General features: G+C 36.8%; 1 protein-coding gene across 7 annotated transcripts in view; it reads right to left on the bottom strand.

Moving 5' to 3' along the window:
- ATF1 (activating transcription factor 1) overlaps positions 1 to 21,919 on the bottom strand; it is an 89,729-nt gene that overhangs the window by 7,021 nt on the left and 60,789 nt on the right. For 4 of the 7 annotated variants that reach the window (XM_034646559.1, XM_034646562.1, XM_011227887.3 and 1 more), the window contains 4 exons: positions 18,362 to 18,492; positions 14,968 to 15,150; positions 14,723 to 14,882; positions 6,117 to 7,652 (listed from right to left, as the gene is read on the bottom strand). In XM_034646559.1, the coding sequence (XP_034502450.1) occupies positions 7,508 to 7,652; positions 14,723 to 14,882; positions 14,968 to 15,150; positions 18,362 to 18,492 (619 nt within the window). In that variant the 3' untranslated portion in view covers positions 6,117 to 7,507. Of the gene's footprint in view, positions 1 to 6,116; positions 7,653 to 11,237; positions 11,357 to 14,722; positions 14,883 to 14,967; positions 15,151 to 18,361; positions 18,493 to 21,919 lie in introns of those variants that run through there. The other 3 variants (XM_034646560.1, XM_034646561.1, XM_034646564.1) reach the window with 3 other exon arrangements.

Raw genomic sequence — 21,919 nt, 5'->3', positions numbered from 1 at the left:
AAACATCAGCACATCAAGTCCAGAATTTAAAAAAAGATTATATATCATGACCAAGTGGTAGTTCTCCTGAGAATGCAAGACTGGTTCAATATTAGGAAATCAATTAATAAAATCTGTCATATAAACAAACTAATAAAAGCCACATGATGATATCAATGGGTGTAGAAAAAGCATTTGATAAAATTCAACATCTGTCCTTGATTTAAAAAAAAAAATCTCATGAACTAGGAACAGACAGAAACTCCCTTAACATGATAAAACTGAGTGGTTTTCCGCTTAAGGCTGGGAGAAATTAAGAACGAAGTAAGTCCACTCTTACCAATTCTATTTAACATTGTACTAGAAATCATAGGCGGTAAAATAAAGCAGGATAAATTAAAAGCATACAGGTTTTATAGAGAGAAAATTGTGTCTATTCACAGATGACATTAACGACATTGAACTCCTCTGCCCTGCTCCCAGCTATAAATAGCTATAAGAAAAAAAAGTAATAGATATAAATCTAACAAAATACATGTATGGTCTCTATGCCAGAAAGAAAGAAAAGAAAAAATCTGAGGAAGAAAATTTAAAAAGATCTAAATAAAGGAGATATATTGTGCTTATGGGTTGGAAGCCTCAGTATTGTTAAGATGTCTATTCTTCCCCAATTGATCTATATATAGGTTTAATACAACCCAGTCAAAATCCAGCAGGATTTTTTTTTTGTTTTTATAGATACAGGCAAGTGGATCCTAGTATTTATATAAAAAGACAAAGGAACTAGAATAGCCAAACCAGTTTTAATGGGGAAAAAAACCCCAAAAACAGAAAATAAAACTTCAAGAATTCATACTACCTGATTTCAAGACTTCCTATAAAGCTCCAGTAATCAGACTGTGGTTTTGGTGAGAGCATAGACATATCGAGATCAGTGGAACATAGTCCTATGAAACCATCCTATGAAGAATTTGTTGAGACTTATTTTATTGCCCAGTATATGGTTCTTTTTATAAACCCTCTTATGTGTTTGAAAAGAATGACTTTTAGCTTTGTATTCTATGTCGAAGTTCACTGATTGTAAGATGCAGATATTTAACGTTTAAACATCTCTGAAATCTGTATGCATCTGGCCATCAAGGGTCTGTCATACTTCCACTGGTGGTGGCTTTTCTTTCTTACTGATACTTAAGGGGCACCTGGGTGGCTCTGTCGGTTAAGCATCTGACTCTTGATCTCAGCTCAGGTCTTCATCTCAGGGTCTTTCTTACTTGTACTTAATAGTATGCCTTACAATCAATAGTGGTTTATAGTGGGTGAAATTCAGTATATTAGGTCAAGTTTTTTACTTGTTCAAATCAATGTCTTTACTGGTGGTTTTCCTGGTTTTTGCATCAATTATGAGAGAGATATGTTAAAAACCTACTACGATTGTGTATTTTTCTTTCTCACTTCTGCATTTTGCTTCACATCCTGACCCTGTATTTATTGTGTGCATTCAAGGTTAGACGTTTATCTTCCACATGAATTGAATCTTTCATCATTTTATAGTGACTGTCTTGTCCCTAACTAATAATGTTTTCTTTAAAGTCTATTTTGTTGGGGCGCCTGGGTGGTGCAGTCAGTTAAGCTTCCAACTCTTGGTTTCCGCTCAGGTCATGATCTCAGGGTTGTGGGATCGAGCCCCATGTCGGGCTCCACGTGCTCAGCATGGAGTCCGAGATTCCCTCTCCCTCCCTCTTTGTCTCTCCCACTTGCGCTCACTCTCACTCTATCAAATAAATAAATGTTTAAAAAAATAAAGTCTATTTTGTTCAATGTAAATATAGCTATACCAGTGTTCCTTTGGCTAGTATTTGGTGTTACTTTTTCCACGTTTTTCTTTTCAACCCTTCTGTATCCTTGTATTTTAGATATACCTTTTGTAAATAACATATAGATGGATACTGTTTTCTAATTCAACATGACAATCTTTGGTATTTAACTGAAACACCCAGTACACTTACATTTATCATTACTGATATGTACAGATTTCTACCATTTTACTTTGGGCAGTTTGTCCTGCCTACTTCTCTCCTTTCCTGTTTTCTTTTGGACTGATGAGCGCCTTTATTAGGTATAGAATTCTAGATGTTTTACGACGTACAATGATATAGTAGTTTTTTTTTTTTTTTTTTTTAAGATTTCTTATTTGACAGAGAGAGGGAGCAAGTGAGCACGAGCAGGGAGCAACAGGCACTGGGAGAGAGAGAAGCAGACTTCCCGCTGAACAGAGCCTGATGCGGGGCTCAATCCCAGGACCCTGGGATCATGACCTGAACCGAAGGCAGACGCTTAACCGACTGAGCCACCCAGGTGCCCCAATGATATAGTTTCTCAACAGAGGGTTTTCTCTTTTCCCCAAACAGTTTGAGTTTGTGAAAGACAATGTCTCATGTTTTTGGTATTTTCACCAAGCCCAATGTTTTGTACATAGTTAATTCGTAGAAATTGCATTTGATTACTTACGAAGATAATGAGTAGTGGGCAAAGAAGTAATACGGCCTTTTCTTTTTCCTTTTTGAAATTCATTGTTAGAAAGTCCAAGTCCATTTTTGTTTAGTATTTTGTAAACTTAATCTAAGTGTTATTTGCAGAATGTTTCGGGAATTAAAAAAAATTTGGGGGAAGGAAGCATTTTTTTCCAGTTGTGATATTAAGTATCTAATTATTGTCAGTAGAAAACAAAATGCTTTGATGCTCATTTATTTTCCCCCAAAACAAAGTATTGTTGCCATAGATAAAATCCCAAGTTTTGTTTGGTCTTCTTGACCTTTCATTTAGAGAATGGCCCATTATTAAGATACAATTTATGAACTTCTAAAAAAGACAGTATCATCTAATCTGTGTTATTTATGGATTCATGTAGTAAATATAGAAACACAGACTTGGGGGCACCTCGCTGGCTCAGTCAGTAGAGCATGCGACTTTTGATCTTGGGGTTTTAAGTCCCAGCCCCACGTTCGGTGTGGAGATTACTTAAAAAAAAATCTTATTAAAAAAAAAAAAATGGGACTGGATTCACACTAAACACTTCATGATAGTGGTTTCCTTTAGGAAGAGAAATTGGACTAGGGATCAGAAAATGATCTAAAGTAAAGATAAAAGAATGTTAACATTTATTATTCTGAATGGTGGGTGTACAAGGATTTGATATGTTAAACTTGCGGTTTTATATGTATTTATAGTTTTAAAGTTTAAAATGAAGGCTGCCATCTAGTGGACACATTTAAACAGAACTTTAAAAATCTCTGATAATGGGTAAAGATACAATGGAACAAAGCTTTTCAGACACCTGAACACAGACAAGAAGGTACATAATGACGTTGAAGATTTTGGAGTTGATTACACCTAGCTCTGAACCTTAGTTTTGTTATTTACTACGTGATTTGGGCAAAGTATCAAACTTCTCTATGCCTCGGTGAGTTAAAACCCCAGACTCTTATTCGTTTAAACATTATGGAGAATCCCTATGAACCAGGTGAGTGCTGCTCTGGGCTATGGGGAGAGTCTCCCCCTGGGGTTTAATAAAGAGGAGAGCCTACTATTTTACTCTATTTTTTAAATGGGATTAGTGCCCTTTTGTTTATTTATCTTTAAAGTAAGCTCTACACCCAAGGTGGGGCTTAAACTCACAACCCTGAGATGGAGAGAGTCGCAAGCTTTACCGACTGAGCCGGCCGGGTGCCCCAAGACGACCAGGACCAAATGGTTCGATATTAGGTTTAAGTCCCAGATCCCTAGTTATTGATGCTCATATAATCTAGACAAGTAACAAGCTCATGGGATGACACAGGCATCTGAACTGCACAAGCGCTGGAACACTATCTCATGCACCACTCTCTTCCTAGTAAGGCGTGACATATAAAAAGGCCTTTAATAAATATCAGAAGGAATGAATGCCATTACCTCAGTAGTTTCCTCAATAAATAGGAGATATTAAGGAAATGGTATGACTATGATGTTACATATATAGGAATCTCAAAATTTATACATATTTACATAAGTTACCAGTTAAAAACTGCTATATATATATTTATCTAAGGCAATTAACTACTACCTATATCCTGTCCATTTTGAGGAAAAGGATCCCAACCATGAAATAATAAAGACTCGATCTCTAATGTCTAATGTTTGCTATAAAGAAACTTACACTGAGGAATAATAACTTACCAGAATCTGTCTCTTAAGAAAAAAAGTTAAATGGCCTAGGGGCGCCTGGGTGGCACAGCGGTTAAGCATCTGCCTTCGGCTCAGGGCGTGATCCCGGCGTTATGGGATCGAGCCCCACATCAGGCTCCTCTGCTATGAGCCTGCTTCCTTCCTCTCCCACTCCCCCTGCTTGTGTTCCCTCTCTCGCTGGCTGTCTCTATCTCTGTCAAATAAATAAAAAATAAATAAAAATCTTTAAAAAAAAAAAAAAAGTTAAATGGCCTAAACCTCCTCCAAATGACTGTCCTTGGAAAGATTTCTTGCCAAACTCCACCTAGCACAGGCTTCTGAATTCTACACCCTTAATATAAGCATTCCTTTACTTTGTTTTATAGTAAAAACAAGCAGTATTTATTAAAAATAAAAACCTATTTTGTATGACAAATGTAACCATAATTAGATTTTCATATATTTGACATTATTCTGTTTCACTATAACCTGTGACTTTTCCTTAAAATCAAGCCCTTAGTCAAATTTCACTCATTTTAGATCATTTTTACAGCATTTTTTTCTGAGAATTTGAACTGCCATTATTACAACTATATAATTACAAGCCATAAATATATTTTTTATCATTCCTATGTCCACATATTTTCACATTTAACCAGTAACTTCAATATAACTGAATGAACAAATATGCAGCTGACCCTTAAGCAGCACAGGTTTGAACTGCGCAGGCCCACTTAAACACAGATTTATTTATTTTTTGATATAGTACAGTACTAGAAATGTATTTTCCTTGTGACTTTAATATTTTCTTTTCTCTAGCTTTATTGTAAAATACAGTATATAATACCTGGAACATACAAAATATGTGTTAATTGACTGTTATTGGTAAGGCTTCTGGTCAACAGTAGGTTCGTGAATTTTGGGTGAGTCAGAAGTTGTGCGTGAATTTTTGACCGCACAGGGGGTCCGTGCCCCTGACCCCTGCGTTGTTCAAGGATCAACTGTAGTAAGATTTTCAAAGCTCTAATTCATGCCATACATGCTCTGTACAATAAAACTAAAGTGATACCTTAATTTATATACTCAAGATCTGTTCATGGGCAGTAATTATTTCCATCAATATAAAATATAAACTGGTAATAAATTTATGTAAAACAGTAAATTGAGCTAAGGAAATAATTTCATCAGTAACTGAACTTTTGGAGTCTAATTTAGATTTGGACTATAATCAGTTTCAAAATTCCATAATCCCCTCATTGGATTCAAGTTAGAAAAACCTCTTGAGAGAGAATTTGGTATGCATTTATGGAATCATCAGTAGCTTGCTCGCACCTGTTCTAAAGTGCTAGCCTAGGTCCCTTGTTTCAGTGAGAGCAAGGCCATACAGAAGTGGGCAGGCAGTGCTCAGTTCATAAACGTTTATGCTGTCCAGCTGTGAGGGCGTTTAGAGCTAAACAGTCCCTGTGACAGCCAAGCATAACACCTACCCTATATTATCTTTTAAAATACTCTTGATGTAAGGCACTGACCCCATACCTCCTTTTGGCTTTATACCAAATAATAAGTGATGTAAGTAATCCCATGGGTGATCAAACTTTTTTCTTTTCATAAACTGCTGCCAAATCAACAGAGTCCCATTTTAAAAAATACTGTTAATGAAATTTTTCATTAGGATTACACAAATTTGTCAAATAAGGTTTCTCCTTAACCACGTCCTAATAAACACTGGCAGAGCAAAAAATTTAGCTTTTAGTTTATTATAACTGGTTCTGACTGATTCAAACATATACTCTCTCTTAAAATAGGCTGCGTAGACCAGAATTTTAAGTTGATCCTCATTTTAAAACCAGAAAGATACTAGTTAGTATAATGAACAGAATGGCTATCAGGAAGCTTGTTGTTCACATAGCAAGCAATATATTTTACATTCAGCAAACTTAATTTTATCAAATATCCTTTAATTTCACAGACAACAATATGGTACACACAGTGTAAGAAGCACGCAGCAGTTCCGCAGTACAATCTCAAAGTGTGTACACACTGGAATCCAGAGGTTAAACACTGGGGTACTGACGGGCGTTCTTGAGCTTTGGATAAAACTGCATACAAAACTTGCAATTCAAATATTAGCCGATCTGCAAACTTTACCTCTCATAATATAAAAATGATACTTTGAGATGCAAAATATTTTTTTTTACTAAACAAACTATATAAACATTTAAAATAATCATTAAAAACTCAACTTTAGAATTTATAAAGATTAGCTATAAAAATATATTGGCAGTCACTTTTCTTAGAAAGGTACCATTCACTACATTACAAAATAGACTCTCACATAAAATTGCCTTAAGAACCATACTGTTTTAGACTCTGATAACCCTTACATTATATTGGTTATAAAATCCTCTTGGAAACTTTGGTGTGCGTCTGCAAAAGGTTTTTAAAAAATACTCTAATATCATCTCAAGGGCCTGTAAACATTCCATTCTATTAAAGCACAACAGAATAAGTAATGTATATTCAACTGCATACAGAATATAGAATCAAAAAACAATTTATTATATATTTGTAGAAAATCTCCATTCCCAGAGTAACCAAAAAACAAGCTATTTAAAAGTGTCAAACTTTTAAACAGAAGTTCACTTTCCATTCTGATAAAAAAAAAAAAAAAGTTACAAAATCACCACACTCCATTCATGTACCTTAGATGCCTTTTAGGACAAAGCCTCAAAAATAGTTAACCCAAGCAAGTCTCAAAACCCCTCTCAAGTCCAAGAAACAAACTTTAAAAAACCCATTTAAAAGATCTGACGATAGAACAAGTATACAAAATCAGAACACATAATTTATATATTGAGTTATGTATTAGCTTTTCTATTTGTAATTTAGAATTTATTGGCAGAAATAAAACAGATACACACGCGCACACACACAACTGAAAAAGGTAAATTTTAGGAAACAGTAAGAAATGCAAACCTACAGGGTAAACTGATTTATTTTAAAAATCAATTTACCAAATTTCATCTTATCTGCCATTTTTGGATTCTTGTTATTTAGAAAATTCAAATTGGTGAAAGTTCATTTCCTGCTTCTTGAGTAGGGTTATAGTTTTTACAGAGTTTCCAGTTGTGCCAGTAACTTCCTTGAGGTTATTTTCCACTTTATCTTCCTTCTGTCACCAGATCTCTTGCATAAGATATTTATCTTTGAGTTGCAAAAGCCTAAAGAAAAAGCTTCATGTTTGACCTTTTAATTTATAAACTCCACTAAAGAGAAAAGAAATCCATCTAATTTTTAGGCAAGTCTGCAAAAATATTTTCTTTCTTAATCAAACACTTTTATGGGAATAAAGATCCTTCAAAGTTTTTAACTCTTCTATTAGAGTTTTGTTTTGATTTTCCAAGACTGCAACTCGATTTTCCAGGCATTTCACATATTCTTTCTTCTTTCTGCGACATTCTCGAGCAGCTTCTCTAAATGTAAGCATTAAAAACCAATGTTAGAAAAGCAGTTCACATTCTTTAAGGGGTAAATGCACCTGTACAGTCCTCCCTGCTCGTCTAAATACATCCAAATACGTTCATCTTAGGTACAGGATTCAATCCATGTGGCGAATGCATACACCTATAAAACCCACACACTTCTGAAGACAGAACATCTTTGTTGTCTCAGAAAGCTCCAGCGAGCCCATTCCTGGTCAGTCCTCTCCCCAGACAACTACTGTTCTGATTTTTATCACTACAGATGAAGTTTCTCCTATTCTACAATCTCCTACAGAACGTACTCGTGTCCGATCTCCTTTCACTCATTGTATTTTTGAGGCTCATTGATGTTGCTGTGCAGTGGTCTTTACCGTACTGTTGCCGGTGTATTCCACTGTGTGACCATCACCACAGTTTACTGTGTCCAATTTTAGCTCCTATGCCTATGCCTGTCTCTTTGTGAACAGATACCCCATTTTTCATGGATAAATACCACGGAGCGAAATTATGGGTCCTCTCGTTAACTTCTGACACAGTTTCTTTAATTTTTATTTGGGTTTTAATTACAAACAGTGCTTTATACTCAGTTTATATGTCCTCTTAGAATATTTTTTTAAAAGATTTTATTTATTTATGAGACAGAAACCTCGAGTACGGGGAGGGAGAGGGAGAAGCAGACTCCCCACTGAGTGGAGAGCCCCATGTGGGCCTTGATCCCAGGATCATGACCTAAGCTGAAGGCAGACGCTTAACCAACTGAGCCACCCAGTGCCCCTAGAGTATTTCTATGAAGTCACATACATGTATTACATACTTACAGAAATGAAAAAGTATTATTCTGAGTATTTTTTATACTATGTAATGTAGGTATTATCTGCAACTTGCTTTTTTACTCATACAGTTTTAATTATATTTCTATGTTGGTACAGATCTTTGCTATGTGAATATTTCATTGTTAATTCATTTTCATTTCCCTAACTACTACTAGTTAGACTGAACGTCTTTCCAAATATTGGCTTTTGGATCTCTTATATAAACTGCCTGTTTACACCCTTTCCCAATCATACCTTGTTTTACGATGAGAAATTACAACCTAAGAACACTCTCTGTGCATTATACATATTAATCCTTTATCTTTTTAAAAAAAGATTTGAGAGAGAGAGAGACTGTGTGTACACCCGTGCACATGCATGGGGGGAGGGGCAGAGGGAGAGTCTTAAGCAGACTCCCTGTTGAGCGCAGAGCTTAATCCAGGCACCCCCTTCTTTATCTATCTGTTTTTATATGACTTTCTAATCTACTCATGACTTCTCATTTTTATATCTTACACCATAAATGTTTCTTTTTTAGTCTTTTTCTTGGCTTAGATTAATATTCCATGCACTGTATGTTCTTCTCTTAATTTTAAAGATCCTATGGCTTAATTTTTCCACAATGAAGTCTTTAATCCATCTGGAATGACTCTTGTATGTGATATAAAATGGGGGTCCAATTTAATTTTCTTTCAGATGTGGAGCTGTGTCAGTTAACATTTATTAAATAAACCATCCTTTAGAAGTGCTCTACTTAACTAACACAAAAGGCTATTTTGGGGCTCTTCCGTGTTTGCTAGTGTTACTGTCTGCCCCCCTCTGCTGATACAACTTTCGGGGTTTTTTGTTTTTCCAGCCAGGCACCCCACTTATATCAAGTTTTGATTACAGTTGCTTTAGAGCGTAGGTTTCAATGCCTAACAGGACAGATAACCTCTTTCTGTTCTTGTTTTTTTGCAAAATTTTTATTTATTTATTTGACGGGGAGAGAGAGAGTACAAGCAGGGGAGTGGCAAGCAGAGGGAGAAGCAGACCCCCGCTGAGCAGGGAGCCCAAAGTAGGGCTCGATGCGGGACTCAATCCCCAGACCGTGGGATCATGACCTGAGCTGAAGGCAGACACTTAATGACTGAGCCACCCAGGACCCCAGTTCTTGAGCATTTTTGAATACTTTTTTCATTTAAATTTTCATCTTATTTTGCCCAATTCCATGGAGATCTACAAAGATTCTAACTTGAATCACAATAAATTTACATGCGAATTTTGGAAGAACTGACATTTTATATTAAAAGTCCTCACTGAAGAACACTGGTATTTTCTATATGTTTGGATACTGTTTTAGCTCTCAATAAGATTTTTAAAATGTGGATCCTATGCCTTTCCTATTGAATTTACTAAGTATTTTATGATTTGTCACTAATGTTAATAGTACTTTCAAAATGGTAATTCATAGAAAAACAACTTACTAAGTTTCCTTATAAATCAGTGTAGTTTTAAAACTTATTACAGAATAGTCACACACAAAAGACTGTATGAAGTGTAGATATCAGTTATGAAGCATAATGATAAAGTGAACACATGTAAACCCAACACCCAACTTGTAAGAGAAAACACGACTTAGACTGAAGAACCCCCTGTGCCTTTTCCTGATTCCATACCACCGCCTCTTGCCCGGAAGCAATTACCACCTTCAATCTTTTACTTATTTTCTAAAATTACAACTTGCTTTCCCTCAACTTTATTTTTCCTAGTATCTATTCATATTAAAGTTATCATTCACTCAGTCAATACAAATGAACACTATTACATTGTATAAATACAGCCACAATTTATGTATCCATTCTGTTCACTTATGAATATTAGGTAGTTTCCTGATTTTTGCTGTGTGAACATTCTTAGGCATACTTCCTGCAATAGGCTCTCTCGTCACATACAGAGAGTAAAACAGCTAAACCGTAGAGCATATCCAGGTCAACTGTACAAGATAAGGCCAATGAACTTCAAAGTGGCCATACCAATTCTCACTCCTGTAAGAAGTCTTTGAGTTCCACTGTTCCAAAAGCTTGCCAATTCCTGGTTAGACTCTAAGATTTTTGTCAATTGGGTGGGGATAAATGATTCTAAGTATGTGGTATTATTTTGCATTTCTCTGATTACTGATAAGGGCAAGCAATCTTTCATAGGATTGTCATCCACTTGTGTGTTCTGAGAAATGCCTGTTCATCTTCTGTTGGCTTGTACTTCTTAATTTGAAAGATATATTTTTTCAAACAAATTTTTTTTGGGGGGTTAGATATGTTACATATATCCTTTATAGGGTTGAAGCTTATATTTTCACTCTATCTCTGATGAAGAGAAATTATTAATGAAGACTCATTCATCTTTAGGTTAATGTTTGTGTGCAGGACGGGGTGTGAGGTGTTTTAAGGGATCTTTCCCTATTCCTGAAACCGTAAGATTATATGTTCTCAATGAAAAATTTCAAAATGTCACCTTTCACATTTGTGTTTTTAATCCATCTGCAGTGATTTTTGTGTATGGTGTGAGAAAGAAATCCAGTATTTTTTCACGTATCAATAATTATCCTAGTACCATTTATTGAAGAGTCCCCCCTTCCCCCAATAAACCCTGTCCTATCGTATCAGGGTTTCATGTGCCCATGGATCTGTGTTTGAGCCATTTCTTTGGTCATTTTGGTTTTTTTCTCAATGCCAGTATCACATTATTTCAATTACCACAGCTTTAAATAAACTTATCTCCTCACCTTATTCTTGTCTGGAATATTTTGGCTGTTCTTGCCCCTCTACTCTTCTATAAATTTTAGTACCACTTGTCAAGTTCTTCAAACAACCTGTTTGGGTTTTGATTGGAACTGCATTGAATCTATGGATCAATTGGGGGAAAAATAGTCATCTTTATAATACTGAGTTTCCATATTTATGGACACAGTATTTATTTCTCCATTTATTTAGATCTTCCTTAATGTCTTTCAAAAACACTGCACAATATTTTTCATAAATGTCCCGGATGTCTTTGGTTAGATTTATTCTCAGGTATTTTATTTGTTGATAATATAAATGTATCTTTTTAATAATTATTTACAAACCATCACTGATGTAAAGAAATAGGATTTTTGAAAACAGGTTTTATATCTAGCAATCTTATAAATTCATTACTTCTAATTCTTTTTCTGTAAGTCCATTTTAAAAAAATAGACAATTATATAAAAAAAAAAGGTTTTCTTTCATTTAAATTAACCTTGTAATCCACCCCTCCAGCCCTTTTCCTGTTTTACTAAACTGTCAAAGGTTTCCAGTACAATGTTGAAGAGAATCGTTTCTTTTTCAAGCTTTCATACTTTGTAGATGATTCTCCTTGATGTTCTAAGCAGATGACTATACATTTGCTACTAATAAGTTATTTTTCCCAATTTTTATCATTTTTATAGTCTCTTGATCTTTGATGATTTTCAATGACATCCTTTCTTTTCCCTTTAAAAATAGTAGACAGTCAGCAGAATACTTTACATAACTCCTTCTTCTGTCTGCTCTTCTGACTGGCTCCTGAAAGGTAGTGTGTGGTATTATCTAAGTCTCTGGACTCTAAAACTTGGACGCGTATGTTTAAATCCTACCTCTACCGCTAACTAAGTAGCTTAACCTTGGGGAAATAAATTAACCTAAGTCTCAGCTTCCTCATCTCAAAAAAACTGGAAATAATATATACACCTCAAAGACTTTTGTGAGAATTACATAAAGGTTTGGCACATATCATGATGGAGTCCTAATTCCTTGGGTAGTCTGTGATTTTTCAACTTGTATTTGTTAGAACTCAATGTATGGGAATTTGATAAAGCCTATGTTGAGATTGCTTTTTTCCCAAAAAGTTGGGGCACTATGGCCCCAGACCCATTTTTAAATTACAGCTGACTCTTAAACAACACAGGTTTCAACTGTGTCAGTCTACTTATACGCAGATGTTTTTCAATGAATATAGTCCTGTAAATGTATTTTCCTTATGATTTTCTCAATAACATTTTCTGGCTTATTTAAAGAATACAGTATATAGTACATATAACATACAAAATATGTGTTAATTGACTGGATTCTGGTCAATAGTAGGCTAAGTTTTGGGGGAATCAAGTTATACATGAATTTTCAACAGTGGGGGGTCAGCGCCCCAACTCCTGTGTTGTTCAAGGGTCACCTTTATAACCCTCCATTTTTGGTAGAACATGTCTGAGATGCTGACTTCATAAGACTCTCTGAGCCAGTGTCCCGCCCTGAACAGAGCCCAGGCTTTGTCCCCAGTCCCCTCTGGGCACCAAAGCTATAGCCGTCACAGAGATGTGACTCCGTCTACAGAACTGACAGGGGCCGCTACAGTGCTTATTAACCTCGTGGCTTGTGCTTCTGCTCCATTCCTAACCTTCTCCTCCAGGCTCATCCGATCATTTAAAAGGGTGGTTTTTATATTTCATCAAGCTTTTAAAAATACTGCATAGCCTAGGCTCTACTGTCAGAAAGAGAAGTCTCATTCTAGTAATTTTTAACAAGTCTTTTGGATTTCCTAGGTACACAATCATATCATCAGCAAAAAACCACAATTTTTCCTAGCATTTATATAACGTACTTCAGTTCCTTGTCTTAATGCATTTCTTGGAACCTTCAAAACAACAGACAATCCCTGCCATGTCACCAAGTTCATTTACAACGATGCCTGCTTTCAGTTTTTAGAAAAGAAACATTTTATCTTGAAGTAATTAAATGTATCCCTCTGGTTCTTTTAGAATAATTTTGAGTGCTTTAGAAAATCATCCTTTTATTCTAGCTTTCTAACTTATTGGTGAGGAGCTGAAAATAGAATCCTATTTAATTTTTTAAAAAATTGTTTTACTCCTGGGTATTTACCCTTTTTGGTTCCTAATACAGTTTACTGGTGTCCTTTCTCTTTTTTTCCCATGAAATCACTGCAGAAAGCTACCCATTACATTCTTTTTCTCAAAGAACTGGTGGTTTTCCATGGCTGATGTACATACATCTCACATAGCTAGGTTTAAAATACATTTAAAATGAAGGGCGCCTACATGGCTCAGTCGGTTAAGCGTCTGCCTTCAGCTCAGGTTATGATCCCAGCATCCTGGGATCCAGCCCCTCGTTGGGCTCCCTGCTCAGCAGGGAGCCTGCTTCTCCCTCTCCTCCCTGCCTGAGCTCTCTCGCTATCTCTGTCTCTCCCCCCCCAAATAAATAAATAAATAAATCGTAAAAAGAAAATACGTCTAAAATGAAAGTAAATATTTCTGGAGGTTAAATCACTGCTATATATTCACGGGTGAAATTTATTTTTTAGGAGCACTGCTGTGTCCGTCAGTTTTTGCAGGAATTCTTTCCTCTCCTTGCTGTCAATGGCAAGCAGCAAATTATTTATTTATTTATAAAGATTTTGTTTATTTATTCGACAGAGATAGAGACAGCCAGTGAGAGAGGGAACACAAGCAGGGGGAGTGGGAGAGGAAGAAGCAGGCTCATAGTGGAGGAGCCTGATGTGGGGCTCGATCCCATAACGCCGGGATCACGCCCTGAGCCGAAGGCAGACGCTCAACCGCTGTGCCACCCAAGCGCCCCGCAAGCAGCAAATTATTATTTTCATTTTTGTCAGCCCCACAAGAATAAAATATATTGTTTGAAAAGCTTTCCTTAATAGTACTATTCAAAAGACACACTATATTAAATAAGGCGACTGAGCAATGGGACACACCAATCCACTGGAAATAAACTAGACATAATCTAACACTCAGTTAAAAAAAAAAAGCCAATATAAACCTCTCTCATTTTTTTAAAAAAGTAAGCTCTAACCCAGTGTCGGGCTCAAACTCACAACCCCCAGGATTACAAGTCGTGTGATCCACCGACCGAGCCAGCCAGGGGCCCCAAACCTCTCTCATTTGTATTTATTTATTTATTTTTAAAGATTATATTTATTTATTTATTTGACAGAGAGAGAGCGAGGGAGGGAACACAAGCAGTGGGAGAGGGAGAAGCAGGCTGCCCACTGAGCAGGGAGCCCAATGCGGGGCTCGATCCCAAGACCCCGGGGTCATGACCTGAGCCGAAGGCTCACTTAACAACTGCGCCACCCAGGTGCCCCCTCTCTCATTTTTAATATACACTTCCAGGTAATCCCTGGTTATGTTCTGAGATTTAGAAAAACATTACCCATTCTGGCAGTACAATCTGACTACCTACCTACCTGTTTTTCATCAACCTTATTTCTCTTTTCAGTTGGGGGTCATCTGTCTTAGTTGTTTGAGATGTAAGAGTCACAGGAGAGGTCATCACCACGGTCTGCGGCAGCGGAGTAGCTGAAGGCGTGGTGCGGATCTGGTACGTCTGCATATCTCCTGATGCAGCTGTGTGGTCAGAAGAATGAGTTAATGCATACGTGTCTTTGAAAGGACACTGGGATGTTTTCCATAGACACTCGAGCATACTTACTTTGTACAACCACCTGGTTGCTGGGCACAAGAATCTGCTGTCCATCAGAGGTCTGTGCATACTGGAGAATGGTTGTACCTTGCTGAGTACTGCCTGAATTTGTCATGGTTAATGTCTGAAGTCCCTGTACTCCATCTGTGCCTGGACTGGCCAGTTGTAAGGCTCCATTTGGGGCAATGGCAACTTTAACCAAAGAGAGAACATAGCTATTGTAAGGCTAGACAATATACTAATTGCAAAGGATTGGTGGAAAAAAAAAAAACCCCAAACACTAATTATTAAAACAGGTTTGAATGCAGTTCACTTCCTAACTGGCAACTACTCTGGGTGAACTATATGTAAAAGAAATAAAATGGCATTTCTCTATAAAATTTTACAGTTCAGATGCACTAATCTTAAATTTAGTCTCAAACTGTACAGTGGAACTGATTAGTCAAAACACGTTTTAGTCTCCGTGAAGCACTGCATGCTAATTGCTAATGTTATCACAGCAGTTCTGGGCATTAGGAGAGGGTACTTCTGGCTCTTAAAGGAAAAACAAATAGAAGGAAATATTAACACAGTTTGTAATTTTTATTCAAATAAGCTCAAAAGTTTTGAATAGATTAGGTGTGCATATGGAAAAATTTTACATAGGATTAAAGGTTACACAATGAAAACATAAATCTTCATACTGTTTCTGAGCGCTGCTGTCCAGTGATAACTACTGTTAAAAATTAAAATGTTATTTACGTGAGTGATATTTTACAGATGTAATCTGTTCAAGTCACTTCCTAGTGAAAATCACCAGTAAGGTGGTCATGAGAAAGCCCATACATAGATCCCATTACTACTATGTGCTGCCCAAGCATTTTTCAATGAATTTTACTTATGTTAATGCTTTCCTCTCAAACCTTATATGATAACACCCAAAAGGTTTGACCGAATAGAAAACATTTTAGCATTACTCAATTCCACATAATAAATCCCCTTTAGAATTTCATGCCTCATCTCTGTACTCTCTTATCAGATTATCATTATGCAACATTTTTTCTTTTACACTTTGGCGTCAGAAAGCCAAAGCACACTTGTCTGGATGTGTGTGTTTTAACTGAAAATAAAATTTCTTTCAGGAGTTTCTAATTCCTCCCCCACTGCCACACAACAAATATTCCCATATACTTCAATTTATATGACTTTAGAAGTGACGACAGTGTTTAGATGCAGACATTTGTTTTAAATTTATATTAGCAATCTCCTATAATATACATAACATACGTGTGTGTGTGTGTGTGTATAAAGTAAAACTCCTCATTCTCTATCCCTATTTATCCCACTAGCTACCCCACCCTCATCCTGAGGTAACCATTATTTTTGGTTATATCCTTCCTAATCTTTTCCCTATGTTCATATAGACTGATATATTAATACACATCAAAATATGTGGATCCATACACACATATGTATAGATTTATGTCTTTTGATGTTAAGTACAGGCAACAATACAGAACTGTTAACATTTTGTAACATATCTTTTTTTTTTTTTTAAGATTTTATTTATTTGAGAGAGATGCATGAGCAGGGAGAGGGCAAAGGGAGAGAAGCAGCAGACTCCCTACAAGCACAGAGCCCAGTGTGGCCCCATCCCAGGACCCCAAGGTCATGACCTGAGCCAAAGGCAGATGCTTAACTGACTGAGCCACCCAGGAGCCCCTTCCTATTTTTGTTTTACCTGTGTATTTACCTGGTTGAGTTTACTCTAAATCTGCACTGATACAGTAGCCATCAGCCACAAGTGGCTACTTAAATTAACTAAAACAAGATAAAAAATCCAATTCCTCAGTCTCAGCAGCCACCTTTCAAGTGCTCTGTAGTCACACGTGGCTTAGCAGCTCTTGTACTGGACAATGCAAATATAGAACATTTTCATCATCAAGGAAGTTCTGGATCATGCTGTCTTAAATACTAGTTGGTACTTATTTCAATTATAACATATGAAATCTTAGCCTAAGTTTCTAAGTAGTTTTCATAATTTCTAATTTAATTGTTTTAGAATAACAAACCATATTAATGTATCATAATTTTAACTTGCTAATATGCTGCTTTAAGAAAATTTTTTTTGAAAACAGTAATGCATGTATATGGTTAAAAAAAAATTCAGTTTTATTTAAAATGAAAGTGAACTTCTCAACTGCCTCTGATCCTGCTCCCAGGTTTCCTTCCTTGCAACCACTGTTCTCAGTTTCTCATGTGTCCTCATTGAGGTGTTTTATATATATTCTTTAAGTAATTTATTCATAACAAACTTCACCGAAAGCCTACTCTGCACCAGGCCTTCTACACCTGGTGTTCACATCTGTGAACAAGACAAAGTTCTTTCCCTCGAGGAACTTATCCTTGAGAACAGATCATAAATACGCTGATCTATAATTCTATATAATCTATAATTAAAAAAAACTAATATATACTTTTTTATAATTACATATAAATGCTATAAAAAGAAAGTTAACCGAAGAGCATATTTTAAGAAGAGCAGTCTCTGAGGAAGTGATACTTAAGCGGCGCAGGAGTGAGGATGCAGGTCATACGAGGCTCTGGGATGAGACTGTGCCAGGGAGCGGGGATGACAAGCCCACACATCCTGAAGCAGAAACAAGCTTTGTGTGTTGGAGAAACAGCAAGGTCTGTGTTGCCAGAATGCCATCCAGTTGGAGATGAGACAGGAGCTGGGTAAGCAAGGCCAGATCCTGGATGGAACTCACCCTTACAGAACTTATTCTAGGTGCGATGGAACGTCACTGGAGGGTCTGGAGCCAAAGTGTGATCTGACTGACATTTTCAATAAATCGCTTTGGCGGCAGTATGGAAAACAGTGAATGAGAGCAAGAACGGAAGCAAGATCACCACGACAGTACTGAGATGAGAGTATAAACCAAGGTGGTGGTGGTGGAGACCGTGAGAGGTGGTCAGATGGGACACAGATTTTGAGGTTAAGAGTCAATTAGACTTGAAGAACAGGAGTTAGGAGTGGAAGGAGAAATCATCTACAAAGGGATAGCACAAAGAATTCCATGGGGTGATAAAACTGTATCCTGACTGTGGTAGTGGTTAGACAACTCCATGCATCTGTCAAAAATCCAAAGTAAGCGTATCACAAGCTGTGTGACTTTAGGGACATTATCTAACCTCTCTAAGGCTTTATGAGTTTCCTCATATTGATAATAGCCTATCTCACAAAGCTGTTTTAAGAAGTAAACGTGATCATGCTGAAAAAGTACTTTGCATTATTTTTGGCTCAAAATGCTATTCTTCAATTATCCTCACTATTAAAGCACGACAGTCCTTCTATACATCACTTCTCTATGAAAGTTAGTTTTTATGTGTCCATCATATAAAAATTTATTCCTATACGTACTGTACTGTCCACTGCTAGTTTGATAGATGGGAGTTGGAACAGACATAGAAGTGACAGCAGAAACTCCAGGGTTTTCTCCGTCTCCTTTTCTGCCCCGTGTATCTTCAGAAGATAGATCTTTCAAAATTTTTCTGTGAAAAATAAAACTCTGTTAATTGGTAATGAGGACAGCTTTACAAAAAAACAAATTGGTAAACCTTTTTCGGTCAGGTTAAAAGTATAATCTACTAGACATCTAAACTCTTATGTCAAGGAGCCCTTTTTTAAAAGTTTAGCACAGACTATTGTAATGATGGGTACTGCAGGCTAGTTACGCTTTATTTCATGGCTACCTGAAAAGAGACACTAAATAAATACCTTTCAATATACAAGGCCCTTACAGAAGTATGAAATGTCTCCTCCACAAGAGAGATGACTCCATTGTAAAGTATTTCACTAATAAACGAGAAGAGTACTCATTTTCTAAATAGTGACCTTCATTTAAAAAGACAAAATTAGGGGCGCCTGGGTGGCACAGCGGTTAAGCGTCTGCCTTCGGCTCAGGGCGTGATCCCAGCGTTATGGGATCGAGCCCCACGTCAGGCTCCTCCACTAGGAGCCTGCTTCTTCCTCTCCCACTCCCCCTGCTTGTGTTCCCTCTCTCGCTGGCTGTCTCTATCTCTGTCGAATAAATAAATAAAATCTTTAAAAAATAAAAAATAAAAAAATAAAAAGACAAAATTAAAAAAAATTTTTTTTCAACCTTCAACTCTATAGTGAGAAGCCCACAGTTCTAAGAAACAACAAGAAAATTAGAAATACTACTATAAAAAAGCACAGAGTATTAGTGGTAAGTGGAATTGTTTTTTATTTATGAATGATCTTTTTAAAAGTAATCGATACACCCAATGTGGGGCTCGAACTCACAACCCCGAGATCAAGAGTCACATGCTCCACAGGTTAAGCCAACCAAGAGCCCCAATAAAATTGTTTCTTTCAACAGGAAGTAAATATAATTCCACAGGTATCCCTCGGACTGGGTAAAATGGGACTTATGACAGCAGGAATGCGAGGATGGAGAGATTCCTTTCTGAATCTGAAAGGAAAGACCTTCCAAAACACAACTGGGGGTGGAGGGACAAATAAGCATTATTTGTTTCTAAGGAGAAAAAAAGGGAGGGAGGAAGGAAGGAAGCAAGGAAGGAAGGAAGGAAGGAAAAATAAATCTTTCCTTAATTCTATGTTCATTGTAGAAAGATCAGAAAACTGAAATACTTCTGTGGAAGAAACAAAAAATTGTCAAAAGGAGGGGGGGAGAACCCCTTAGCACTGAAAAGGAGCTTTCATTTATCTATGCTAACCTTCCAGCCTATGCAGGAATTCCCTAACATTCCTAACAGCCTCTATTTCAGGGAATAAGGCACCCACAACTTCCAAACAGCAAACCATTCAATTACTAAGCCCTTTCTTATTTAGAACCAAAGCTGGTTCTACCCAGTGAAGTAAAGAAATTTAAGCTTAACCCTAACTCTATATCCATGCCCTAACTTTGCAACATTTGACAATTGCTACAGTTCTTTATTTGAGGCCAAATAATTTGTTCCTTCAGCTCTTCTATAACGTGTTGAAAATTGTTCTCCAGAGCGATCTCCTTACCCTGGACAATGTTCCCACCAAGAGCTAATACAACTATATACTGTATCAACAGCTGTCCCACATAGAGAATAAGAGAGGTGGCAGTCCTACAGGACTCTGTGTTAGGCACCTGTAGAATGATCACACTGGTTCCTAAACCTGCTTATGTATCAGAATCGTCTGGAGAGGTTTACTGAATCCACATTCCCATCTGGTATCCCTAATGTCTAAGTGGGTCAGGACAGAAGTCCAGAATGCCTTTAACAGATGCCTGCATGGCGTTCTGCAGCTAGCCTACCATGAGACTGTGGAATGCTGTGCCCATTCTTTTTCACTTTTAAGTTATGAAACATTTTGAGCATAAAGTACAGAAATTAAAACACCTATGTACCATATACCAAGAATTAATAGATGGTAATATATCCTGCAACCTTGCTGAACTCCTTACCTCTACTTTAGTGGATTCTTTAAGATTTTCTATATATGAAATCATGTCATCTGCAAATTGTTTTATTTCATTCCATCCTTTCGAATCTGGATGCCTTTTATTTCATTTTCTTGCCTAACTGCCTGAATACAATGTTAAATAGAAGTCATGAGAGCAGACATCCACAGCCATGTTGCATTCATGACCTTAGCGAGAAAACATTCAGTCTTCCACCTTAATGTGCTGTTGGCTAATGGGCTTTTGTAGACGTGCTTTATTAGGCTGAAGAGCTCCCTTCTATTTGTTTGATGAGCATTTTTATCATGGAAGGATACTCGATTTGTCAAATGCTTTTTCAGCGTCTGTTGAGATGACCATATATTTCTTGTTCTTATTCTGTATTACATTAATTGATTTTCAGATATCTTACATTCCTGGGATAAAATCCTACTTGATATTAATGTATAGTGACTTTTATATGTTGTTGGATTCAGTCTGCTAAGCTCATATTTTGCTAGGGATCTCTGTGTTTATATTCATGAGGAATACTGGTCTATAAGTTTTTATAATCTCTTAATTAGTGAGTTAAATCCATGTCTTAATATAATTACTGATATCACCTGATCTACCAATTATTTGCTTTCTGTTTTTTAAAGTCTTCTGGGGGTGCCTGGCTGGCAGATCATGCAACTCTTGATTTTCAGGGTCCTGAGTTCAAGCCCCATGTTGGGCATAGAGCTTACTTAAAATAAAAAAAAAAAAAGTCTCCTGTATTCTTTTGGGTTATTAGAAGATTTTTCAGAACTCCATTTTAATTTATCACATATTTGACTAAATCTCTTAATATAATTTAGTAATTGCTCTAAGGAGTTATAATATTGATACCTTGTCTACTTAGAACCACTGCTGGGTTTTTTTGTTTTTTTTCTTTTTAAGATTTTTTATTTTTTTTGCCAGAGAGAGAGAGAGCACAAGCAGGGGGACCAGCAGGCAGAGGGAGAAGCAGACTCCCTGCTGAGCAAGAAGCCCCACTCGGGACTCGATCCCAGGACCCTGGGATCATGACCTGGGCCTAAGGCAGACGCTTAACCGACTGAGCCACCCAGGTGTCCCTAAAACCACTGCTTTACCAAGTCAAGTGAACCTTAGAAAACTTACCACCATATTGAGTCTCTTTATCTTTCCCCCTTACGTTGTAGTTGTTTTATATATTATATCTGCACACACTGAAAGCCCCACCAGACAATGCATCTTTTCTTGTCAACCAAACATAGCTTAAAGAATTCAGAGGAGAATAGTTCATTGTACTTGCCCAAATATTGCTGCTGCTGTTTCTTCATTCCTAACCTTCCAAGAGCTTTCTCAGCAGTTACTTTAGAGCAATGACTGCTCTTAGTTTTCTTTCTTCTGAGAATATTTATTTCCCCTACCATTTCTGAGGGATATTTTCACTAGATACAGAATTCTGGATTGATGATTTTTTTTTTCTTTCAACACTTTAAAAATGTCACTTTCTT

Source organism: Ailuropoda melanoleuca, chromosome 16 (genome assembly GCF_002007445.2).
Source record: "Ailuropoda melanoleuca isolate Jingjing chromosome 16, ASM200744v2, whole genome shotgun sequence".
Taxonomy (NCBI): domain Eukaryota; kingdom Metazoa; phylum Chordata; class Mammalia; order Carnivora; family Ursidae; genus Ailuropoda; species Ailuropoda melanoleuca.
Note: the sequence above shows the minus strand (reverse complement) of the source record. Positions and strands in the feature narration are given on the sequence as shown.